The sequence below is a fragment of the Ctenopharyngodon idella genome, chromosome 14 (assembly GCF_019924925.1).
Source record: "Ctenopharyngodon idella isolate HZGC_01 chromosome 14, HZGC01, whole genome shotgun sequence".
In the NCBI taxonomy this organism is placed as follows: domain Eukaryota; kingdom Metazoa; phylum Chordata; class Actinopteri; order Cypriniformes; family Xenocyprididae; genus Ctenopharyngodon; species Ctenopharyngodon idella.
The window spans coordinates 27462681-27475063 of record NC_067233.1 but is presented as its reverse complement, the minus strand read 5'-3'; the positions used below and the strand labels follow the sequence as shown (position 1 = coordinate 27475063).

The following is a 12383-nucleotide window of genomic DNA, read 5'->3' as shown; positions in this document are numbered from 1 at the left end:
GCTCCGGTTCTCTAATCCAAACGCATTGGTTATGACAAATACTTAACTCATACTCTCATAATACAAAATGATTTACCAAATGAAAAAACTGCACCACACACAGAAGGGGAGCAATTGTTTTCATAAAATATTCGAAAAACACACTTCAAAGCCATTTGACTCTGTTAAAATGAAGAGCCAACATAATTGTGGCAGCCATTCATGTCACGGCTGTGTCAGCACAGAAAAGCATGTCCCAATCCCCAACGCCTCAGTGGCTCCCATGCTTAACCTTTGTCTACAAATAAGGCACTGCTCTCCATCGAACTCATTTTGCACCTCACTGAATTTTGCACCACCTAATCTGACTTGATTACATCCAACTCATGTCGAAGCCCAAACCAACATATGGGAGATCAGATTCAAATCAATATGATTGCTGAAGTACAGCCCTGGGCCATCAGATAAGGATGCAGCGATATAGGCAAGTATTAAACACAGAGACAATGAATTATGAGTGCGTTATTACTGTATGCTTGCTTCTGAAACATTGATTTATCACTAGAAAACACAGACCAATCATTCATCTAAGTATTTAGCCAAATCTACATTTCAAATGTCTTTTTGGTTGGTTGACAGTCTATGTACAGCAGTAAAAAAAAATAGTGATACACTGCCTTTAAAACCCAGACCATGCAAACTTATCACACAAAAATGGCTTTTTAAATACCCTCATAAATATTCACAGACTTAATGGGTAGCTCAGGGTTATGAATGTGGCAACAACAGACAAAATTGCCACCACCGCAGAAGTAATAAGCAACTAGCCCGTAGCTGTTCCTGAGAGAGAATAGTTTTAATATCAGCATGGCGCCTATAAAAATAACCTTTAACCTTAAGTTTTGTTATATATATTTTAGTGACTATAGAGAAAATAAAGTGATTTGAAACTCCTTATGAGACGATAGATGGCCAACAAGCCATTGTGCCATCATTTAAGGGAATTCAAACAAGGACTCATAAGTCCCTAAAGACAAAATACTTACATATTACAGCATTTGAATGTTGGTCTATTGGCTGATTATATTCTCATTTAAATTTTCATAGATGTAAGCAACATTTATGCTAGTCAATTGAAGAACTAAATGACCATAAAGGGACAAAGCAGGATCATTTTCCCTTTAAAAAAAAAAATAGTAGCAAAAACATTTGCTCACCTAACAATATGTTGCCACTTAAAACCATCTTCTACAAATCACATTGCTGATGATAAAAGCTCAATGATCCCCCATTATGTGCAAGACAGCGAGTAAAAAAAACAAAGGAAAGACCTGTAAAACAGCCGTAAGGTGTTGAAAATTTGAAGCAACTGCTCAACAAAGGAAAAAGACTTGTGTCATCCAAGACAAAAGCAACTAACCAAACCAACATGCATATGTTTATGCTAATTTGTCAATGTAGGTCAAGTGATAAATGCTCAAATACATCAAGAGGTTTTATTGTTATAGGTACTTTCATTTTCTCTGCTATATTGCTTTGTATGGATTCATATCTGCACTCCATGGGTTCCTGTACTCTGCCACATGGTGGGGATATAGAGATATAGAGAAAAAATCAGACAAAGAATTATGTTGAAATCATATTGTTGTGATGGATAAAAAGTGCATAAAGACATTAATAGCATATAGCCCTAACCAGGTGAGGGCGCTATAGCTGACTATCCGCATTAACAATGTTTATTAAATATGCCAAACTACTATGAAATACTTTTGTTTGCATTATAAAGTTATGGATAAAAACAAATTAACACAGCTGGCCACATTACTAGGCTCTCCTGCACTTCTGCACAAAAGAATGCATGTTGAATACGTCTGAGAATTTTATGAGTGATTGTTTTTATAAGCAATAAATGCACATATCTGTATGGTGACACTACATACAACTGAATCCATGTAAATATAATAAATTACAGTAGTTAAAACACTAAACAACTGTGTTTAAATACTGCATAAAACATTTGATTTATATGTAATTACATTTATATTACTCATTACTTACAATGTAATTACCCAAACATGAACAATAATATACTATTTGACTTATATAGGACTTTTGACTATAATAATCTAATCAAATAATAATCTATAATCTAAAAATCTGCAAATTTCAGTATAAAGTAACAGGAAGAAGTGGCACAGGCTGCACTTTGTTTCTTTTATGTAGTTTCAATGCATCAACACTTAACTCATCAATACAGCGCTTCTGTAATTAAAGTTTGTCCCAATTATAAATCCATCTATGTAAACACAAGTGCAGTCACATCACCGGAGACAACAGAAGTCAGCACTAGCGAGCTGCCAACCAAGACAGCGTTTTTGGACATCATAGGCGCTTTGCGAATGCGCGTTCGGAACGCGTCTATGATGCCCCAAAACGCTGTCAAGGTAGGCTGCTCACTAGGGTTTGAGACACAGCCGCTATCATGCGTCATAATGGGTTTCACTCGTATTTCGGAATGTGACCACGTCAGATCGGAGCGCATGACAAAGACATTTCATTCAAACTGAATAAGCATTAACACATAAAGCCCGCAGACGTACCACTGTTGTTCCAGCTCCCAGTCCCTGAAGAAGTCAAACTCGAATAGGTCCATGGTCGGTATGTTTCAGTGAGGTGCCGGTGGCCTCATATGCAAGAACTCTGTCTGTCTCCCTCACTGACGCGCGGCGCAGCTCGCACTGCCGCTGCCTCTCTCCGCTCAGCGATACGCAGCCCTGCGGAAGGCGGAGTCAGGGCTCGCTGGAGGCGGTCACTCATTCTGAAAAGACCGGCGCAACACTTTGAACCAGAGCAGCTCCACCTGTGTCCGGCGTACATCACCTGTGAACATACGGTCAAGAGGCTTTAATAATGCAAGTTATAACTGATTTATTAAACAAAACTGATTTAGCATTCATTTAATGTAGCCAATCAAAATCGGAATTAATGATTTAGCCTAGTATAGGCTATATTTTTCTTGTGTTTTCCAGTAGGCTAATTATAAATAGCAAACAGCTTGTCCTGAGCCAAATGTATTCTCTCTTGTTTTATCTTAATGCAAACAACAACATCAACACAATAAAAACGACGACAACAACAGTAACCTAAAAAAAGATGGTTCTTTAAATGTTCTTTACACGTAGTAGCCTAACAGTTCTATTTAGAACCGTATCATCTTGAAGAATACTTTATATGATGAAATGGTTCTTTGCGTTAGAGTTTAAGGTTCTTTTTTCCCGCCTTTTTGTTTTTCAAATCTGTAACTGTCAAAGCTACCTCATTGCTGATTTTCTGGAGCTCTGGACCTGAAATTTTAACTTTCAAGCTGTTACTGGTTTCCTATCAGTCATGTATTTTTCTCTTTTTAGTTTAACAGAACATGTAAGTGTGAGCAGTTCTATTCAGTTAGGGATATTCATCTTCTGTTCTTCCACTACGTAACAGAGATCGGCCTAGTGAATTTATGATCCATATTGTTAGATTTTTTATATATATATTAAATTATTACTTTATGCATAAGCACACCAAATAAAAAAAAACAAACAAACAAAAAAAAACATTAAAGCTATCCCATGACTTTATATCACTTTTTCCTTTAAACATTGTAAAGGGCTCACACACTGTCCATTTTTGCTAATTTTGGCCTTCATAAACATAATTGTTTTTACATAAATAGAAGAGACACAGTGCAACTTTAAAGATACTAACATAAAATAAACTATTAATAAAAAAGGTTATTTATAACACCATTAAGGTCCTATAGCACTTTCAAAGCATGGTTCTTTATGGAACCCTATTTAGCACCAAAAAAGGGTTCTGCTGTTGTTACAAGCCGAAGAACTCTAATTTGATACTGTTTAGAACCATAGTTGTTAACCTCAGAAGTATTAAAATGTTATTATTACAATTGAAAAATTTTAAAAGTCAAAAATATTGACTGAATAATGACTAAACCAAGCTAATAACATTTACACTGTACAAAATCTTCAAAATAAGGAATTATCCTGCTGGCCCATGTTTGACATGAATGTTGTCTGAGTGATTTTTATATGATATTTCTGATTATTGTTAATATGCAGGATTATACAGTGAAGCACATTGATCATGGATATCAATATGGCATTAATAATAATTAAGGAATCCTAAAGTCACTAAGTATGAAATTATAAGTAACTTATATTCATTGTCAAGCTATATTTGTCTATAAGAATTAACCAGCATGATGACCTCATGATATAAAGTTGATTTAGAATAGTTCTAAGAAATAAGGAATATCCAAACATATTATTTTTATGTGAGTAATATCACATCAGCATGATATTCAAATGCTGATGCTTGTCAGAAAAAAATAAAATAAAAACTTCCAACAAATCAAGTTTATTGCAGCTGTAACAAAAGAATTAGAGTTGCAACAGTAAGCATGTGCACTTCTGAAGGCAGCAGTGTAAGAGAAATGTGAGCAAAGCTGCTTGGCAAATATATTCATATATCCCTGATAACACAATAGAAACATTACACAGAAAAAAAGAAGGGGAAAAAAAAAAAAAAACGCTGTCAGGAATATGCCTCTTTGCATTATTCCTCAATACAAATGTTCAGCACAAGTAATAAAGCGCATGTTTTTATGGGATTTTTTTTTTTTTTTTTTTTTTTTTTCAGAAAACAAACCACAAGATAGACCCACATATGTTTGTTGTCGACATTATGATGATTTGGCGAGAACCATATGGTGATCATGTTCCATGCGGCACATTGCTACAACAAATGTGACTTTTTGCATACTTCGCCCGGGGATGCCCTCTCAAAATTCATTGCAGAGACATGGAAGTGATATTAATCTTACCTTGAAATAACACAGTGGGAGAGGAGAAATAAATTTCTGAGGCAGAATGGCTTTCCGGATGTTATACGAATGAATGCTTTGCTGATGGATTTCACAATGGTCAGGCAGCACAGAGAAGATGCCACTGTGTCTAACAATAGCTCACACTGATACAAAACAGTTTATGCCCTTAGCACCCGCTCTTTACTAGCAAAGTGATAAAAGTGGAAAAGATGAGTCAGGCTATCTCTCCCTTTTGTTCAACGTAAATAAATATAATATATATTTCTGTGTCTGTCAAAATGCTGCATGAGTAAACCTGATCTTGCATTCTATTTTTTTGCAATCATAATATTACTTCAATAAATTCCAACAAGCTATTGAAAATCTCTTTATGAGGTCATCTCTTCTGAACTCAATAACATTTCCATGTTAACCTCAGATGAATGCATATAAGTGACCCTCAGAGTAACAGCTCTGAAGCTTATCGTTGCAGAACAAGAAGTGCAATAGTGCGGTTTGAGAGGCTATTTCAGGATCTAGGCTAGTGTGTGAGTGAACAGGTTGAAGCTTTTCAGGTGAAATGGAGCTTTAGAGCAAGGACGGATTATGGTTCTGTGAAGCCTCTGGGCACCCGCTCTCTTTGGAGGCCCCCTCGTAACAATTGTAAGATGAAATGTCCAAATAAAAAGAAATTACATTGAGGGTGTGTCCACACTTGTAGTTTGGTTCTCTTGATTCTTTTGGTCTGGACCAAAAAAGAAAATGATACATTTAATCCTGCTTCCTGTAGAGTTCACACTGTTTGAGTTGATGCATTTCCCTTTAACAATAACTCAGGCACTTAACATGGCACTTAATCTCATGAGTTGTTTACTTATAAGTATGCCCTTGTGAAAAACTTTTAAAAAGTACTTATTACAGAAACAGTATATTTTAAAATAATATACACACTTAATTGCGTGTTGATTGCAATTAGATGAAAATGCATTTCAGTTTAAATTTATATTAAATGCACTATGCTGAACTTAAGTACTGTCATTTCATAATTATATTGTCTTTGAAATATGGCTAAATGTACTGACAAGCATTGTGTTAAACTATTTAAAGGTATTTGTAATTCCAAATTTGTAATGGAGTTGAAATTTAATAAATTTGAAATATATTAACTTTAAATAATATATAAAATGCATGTTTTGCATGCATGCTTGCAGGATAGGCGGTTTGGGAAGGATGTAATATAAAATAACATACTACAGTTAAAATATAATCAAGTACTTTACATGTGTTTTAGTATTTTGATCAACACAGCAAATTAAGTATATTTTTAAGCATGGAAAAGATTATTAAAACAATGATTTAAAGTTTACTTTAAAGTAAAACTTTTAATTTGACATTATCAAAAAGTGCATTTTTTAGAACTGTACTTAAGTGGGTTAAGAAACATACATGAAAGTGTACTCTATTTAAGTTATCTTTATTTTTGTGGTCTACTAGAGCAGGTTTTCATGCTTGGAGGTTCAAAATAACAACAACAAAAACTAATATTTTTAACATATTTTACATTGTTGCAGCACCCTGGCAGTCTGTCAGTAACGCTCTGTTCAGTTCCTGTCTTGAAGCCCCTCCTTCTGAAAAGTACAGTGTGCTCTGATTGGTCAGCTGGATCAGTGTGTTGTGATTAATCAACGGCTTCAAGCATGTCACACCCTTATCATAACCTTGTTAGGTCTGGGGTGGAAAAAACTGTTTCTTGGACAAGGCAACAACACACTAATAACGCAACTCAACCAGGCCTAGGGTTGGGAATCGTTCCGGTTCCGATTCCGGTTCTGCCTAATGATTCCGGTTCCGGTTCCGGTTCCATTAAAATAATTAAACGACTAATAAAAAATAGTAATAAGGGAAAAATGCACAATACTCCACTCAAACAATCCTTTTTGTGTTTATTATTTTTGTAAAATGAATTTCACAGATTGTTAATCTCAACAAATTCGCTAACACTTTACATTAAGGTTCATTAGTTAACATAAGTAAACTACTTTAACATGAAATAATAATGAACTGCATTTCTACAGCATTTATTAATCTTTGTTAATGTTAATTTCAACATTTACTAATACATTATTAAATCTAAGAGTTTGTTAAATTCAAGTATTTGTTAACATTAGTTAATGCACTGTGAAGTAACATGAACAAACTATGAACGACTGTATTTTTATTAACTACCATTAACAAAGATTAACAAATACATTAACAAATGTATTGCTCATGGTTAGTTCATAAATGAACCTTATTGTAAAGTGTTACCACAAATTAGATAAGATGCTTGAACACACATGTTAGCTCCAGACAGGTGAAACAGAATATTTTTGTAAGTTGGATTCATAAAGACTTGTTTCTGAAAAAATGATTCAGTGATAGACACATTTTTAACAGTAAATTTGTTGCCACCTAGTGGCGTAACAATGCAATCGATACAGTCGTTATTTGAAGTTACTTTCAGAAGGTAATTTATTATACATAAACATCAGCGTTTCTATCTGAATAATAAACTTGTATACTTCTGTTATAATTGGAATAGGCCTATTTGTCACACAGAAATAATGATACTGTACTTCTGAAAAGATTGTTTGTGAAGCTGTTTATATCTACACATGACAACTCTGTACATCAACGGCAGCGCGAACGCAGATTTGAATGTCGCGATTTTATTTTTGTCAAAGGTTTAATATACATGGGCGAATCGTTGTCATTTAGGAACTAGATCATGTGGGTGATGAAATCGAGAACGCGATCTTTTAAAGATCTTTTTTTTTTTTGGGCACCTCTCTCTCTCTCTGCATTGAAATTTGACGTATACGAGTAGCGCGAGGGATTTTCAGTGCATTCATTGCTATAATATTCATGATGTGAGATGTCTCTATTAAAGGATACGCTCCCGCACTTCGCCCACCCATCACACCAGAACCGTTTTTGGAACCGAAACCGAAATCTTGCACGGTTCCCGTTCTTTTCAAAAAACACTACCGGTTCCCAACCCTAACCAGGCCTCACCCCTTTGTTTTGCACATGCTTTGGGTGAGAATTATTTAAATGAGGGATATTGTGTCGTGTTTATGTTCCCGGAAGAAAACTCAAGACTACAATCGAGGCGTGGGAAGTTCAGAAACAGCGCTTACTGATATAGAGACTTTGACTGATATAGAGACTTTGACTATGACTTTGTGCTTTGTAACTTCGCAGACGTTTTTTCATGTTCAAACAGCAACATTCACATTCACATTTCACATTAGCAGTTTTGGTGCGCACCCGGGTTCGATTGACGTCAGAGTTCGGTACGTTTGGATGATGTGTCTTCTGAACTCGGGTGTGCGGGTGGGGTACGGTTAAAATGAACTCCAGTGCGGTTCGCTTCTTACATGAACGCAAAAGTACCAAATCACGGAAGTGAACCGCTATTAATGCCGTATTATTTGATAAAAAACGTGTGTTTGTGTGTGTGTTTCACTCACTTTCGCGACGAGTGTGACTTACGTGCTGCAAGCAGAGAGCTGTAGTGTAGCCTATATCATATCTGCTCGCCTTCAGCGTTCTACATTTGCGGCAGATAGACGCAAGTGCCGTTATGAACAAAACCAACGGTTCAAAAACAAAAATATAAGAGTGAGGAGAGCAACGTTATGCATTTTGCCGCCTTCTCCTGCGCCCTCGTTACTAAGCAACGGAGTAAACAGCTGCTGGTTTGATGACGTAAACGAACCAACCGCGGGTTCCCAAATAATATAATATGAACACAGTCCACTGGGGGCAGGGGGAGTGGGGAGCAATCAAACCAAGCAAGTTGATATATGTACTTCTTGAAAGTACTGTAGCCTTACACTGAGACTTAACGTAATTTTACTCTGTAACACTTGTTAAAGAAGATCAGAATCATTTTAATTAATTGTCGAAAAACTCCTGATTGTGAATCAGCAAGGGATAAACAAACTGCAAAACAGTTGTTCTGTTTCTTGAACACACAGTTTGCTAATAATGAGTAATTTGTTCCTTCTCAAGCATCAGAGCTCATCTTTAGTTTAGAAAACACTTTGTGCAAGATATTAGTTTGATTACAGTTCAATGAGAGATGCTGCTTGCATTTGTTTATAAATGAACCATGGCTTTTGACCACTCATGTGAACATCCCATACCCGGTCAGGTAACATCAGAACTGTTGGAAACATGGTGGAAATAGCCTCTGGCAGCTGGTGTGATAAATGACTTGAGAAATACTTCATCATAACAGCCAAGGCCACACGACTGGCACCTCATCCCGTTTAATCTCATTGAGATGAATAAGCGAGCCATTACAGCTGTGCTGATACGGTCTAAGGGGGATCGCCTCCTAATTATACCACTGTAATTTCTCAGTTAATTATCTCCTGCCCACTGTCCAATTCAAACTTTCCACTGTAGTCGTCCTAGAGTTAGGTCATTCCTGTTATTTTCATGTCTTCCACTCAATGAATTGGATGAAATATTAAACTCACATTTTTTTTTTTATCTGATAATTTTCTTTTTATCACAATTAAGTAAATAATATTTGCTTTGAGTGGATTTTGACAATTTTTCACTCTGCAACTTCTAACATGAAAAAAAAAAAAAAACTATATTTACAACAATATTATTAAAGAAATATTCCAGGTGTTTTAAATATTAGTAGTAGTAGTAGTAGTAGTAACAGTAGTGTTGTTGTTGTTTGGTAATAATTTCACATGATTTATTATCACTTTAACTAATAAGAATCCAGTTTCTTAATGACTTTAACCGCGTTTCCACCACAGGAACTTTCCCCAGTGGTACTAGGTGTGTTTTGACCACAGGGACCAGGCTCTAAATTAAGTTCTGGGTAAAAATTTCCCTTCAGAAAGTCCCTGCTCGCAAGGTAATACTTTTTCAAAGTTCAGGAACTTTCGGGTGGTGGGAATAATAAGCTTAAATAAGCTTATATGCGGAGGACGACATCCAGCAGGAACTGAAAAGTTGCGCAGTTGCCTAATCTTCACGGTACTTTAGACCGCAATGGAAACACAGACAGCAACAGGTCTGGGGGAAAAAAGTTCTTGGGACAAATTGTTCCGGGTAATTTCGGTGGAAACGCGGCTATAGTCCTTCTGTTACAGGTTGGCTGTAGCTTACATCCCAAAGATGAAGCGTAATGCACAATTAAGGAATAATCATAGACTTTAATTAATACAAAGAATGTTAAGTCTACATATGAACCATAAATGTTAATGAGAGACAATAAACTGAGGAAGACACAGAGGGCTTAAAAACATGAGGAAGGTAATCAACAAAACAGGGAACAGGTGAGAGGACTAATTAGAAACTATGACAACTAATGAACAAACTAGAACTCAGGCAATAGGTGTGTTAGACTTGAAGCGGTGCTGTGCAGACCGACAGGTGTATGACATCAAAGTACTTTGAGAGATTCAAAAGCATACGGAGCCATCTGCTCTCTAATTACTCTAGTGGTACTTTGATGTCATTGATTTGCGCAGCGTTGAAGTTGAAGTGAACTTCACTGAAAATAATTGCTCATTTCAAACGCCCTGCAAATGTCATCGCAGATTATGATATAACATAAATAGATATAGTAATTTACTTTCAAATTTAAAATATGTACAATACATATACAAAAACATAAAACACATATATAAAACTCGCATTATGTATTTAATGTAATATAATCAAAACTTGTATGTTTATTATATACTTATATTATAGACTTATTTATTATATTATAGACTATTAACAGATTTGAAGCTGTAGCCTACTAACTGTAATGCTAGGCTATATGAAAATAAATTTCTGATATGGTTAACTATGTGTAACTATGCACTTTCTTTTCCATGCACAGCTGCATAGTAAACACTCCTGAGGTAAATAAAGTAAAATACAAAATGACAGAGCCTCAGCGGCTTCTCAACACTGTTACTTTGTCATGCCTATTCATAGAATATGCAAATGTAACATATATCGCCATAATAACCATTCATAAATACTCTAGTTAGTGTAATAATAACAACATTTATGAATACTCAAAAAGTATTGGTGGATCCAAAATGGTCAATATTCATATTCATTGATTTTATTCATATTTCAGGTTAATCATTTATGGCTTATGGTTTATCAATATTACTTTTGGTTTCGTATATTCATGTACTCCTACTCCATATATTAATCCTCATCATATTTTCAAGTATTTACTCTTTAATGTACTCCTTTATGGTTATTCTTCCTTTAAGAGTATGTATGCTTCCTATATTCAATTGTTCTTCAAGTGTTCCAATGTGACAGGTCATGTTGACACGTTTGTGGTTAGATATTGGACGCCTGCCAAGTACTGCAGCAGCGATGATGTTTTCAGAATTAGTTGCTCATTTGAACTTGATGTACCTTCGTATGAAAAGATGTCTGTTTCCATTTCTTCAGACATGAGATAATGCAAGATCTGCAATATTCTCTTAAGGGTGTCAAACAACAACTTTTGTATCTATTTTCATCTGTCTTTGACATTTGACCAGTCACTCTGACCTAGCCATTACACCAACTATGACATAATGGATAAGTCTGTTTGACCTTTTCTTATTAGACCAAAACAAGTTTGAGTGGAATGTAAGTTTTGCTATGCTTATGGTATAAAACGGACTGGGTCTTTGATAGTTTAGCTTTTTCTTTGCTCTTTTTGCTTCTCGCATCTCTTCTGCGTCTTCTACTTCTGGCTGCTTCTGCTTCTTCTCTTCTACCTCTCATTTCATTCTCTAAATATCTTAATTTTGTTCCTTCTTTCTCTATATTCTGGTCTTCATCTTCACCTATAGATACAATACTCTAGATTTTATTATTAACTATTAATTACTTAATTAATTTGTTTGTCTCTATAATTTTTAATTAATAAATTTGTTATTCCTTATTCAAATTTGATCTCTGACATAATCATTGCTGGATTGCCTGGATCTCATTGCCTCAAGTTTTTGCATCAGTATACATAAAGTCCTCCATCACAGAGCTGTTTAAAAACTCTTTCGATGGTTAGTTCTGACTGTTGACACGGTGCACAGTGACAGTTGGGTGATTTTTCCTCTTCACTTCCTGTGAAATGATGTATCGATGTTCCACTTTGCAGTCCACTTACAGTCGAATGGAACACACCTTAAGATTAAACTAAACAAGACAGTGAGAACTAAACATACACTAAAAAATGCTGGGTTGTTTCAACCCATGGTTGGGTCAAATATGTACAAACCCACCCGTTGGTTTTGCATTTTTTGATTAAATTTTTAAACTCAATGGTTGGGTTGAGTTTACCAGCCCAGCATTTTTTAGACTGTAACTGTGACACCTCCATTTGTGTCCATTTGTGGTGGGAAAGCAACAGCACAAGTAACACTGGATTTAATGAATTCTGTGGTGTTTTGGGGTGTTATAGTTGATTAATTCCGGGAAACAAAATTCCATAAAAATAGGCCTAAGTAAAATCAAATTTCAATAAATA

At 35.4% G+C, this 12383-nt stretch overlaps 1 protein-coding gene across 1 annotated transcript in view; it reads right to left on the bottom strand.

Annotated features, from left to right (window-relative positions):
* Nucleotides 1–2984, bottom strand: part of aff2 (AF4/FMR2 family, member 2) — a 244320-nt gene extending 241336 nt beyond the window's left edge. Inside the window, 1 exon segment of the mRNA XM_051859758.1 lies at nt 2580–2984. Within this exon segment, the coding sequence (XP_051715718.1) occupies nt 2580–2632 (53 nt within the window). The 5' untranslated portion in view covers nt 2633–2984.
* Between the last annotated feature and the right edge of the window lie 9399 nt (nt 2985–12383).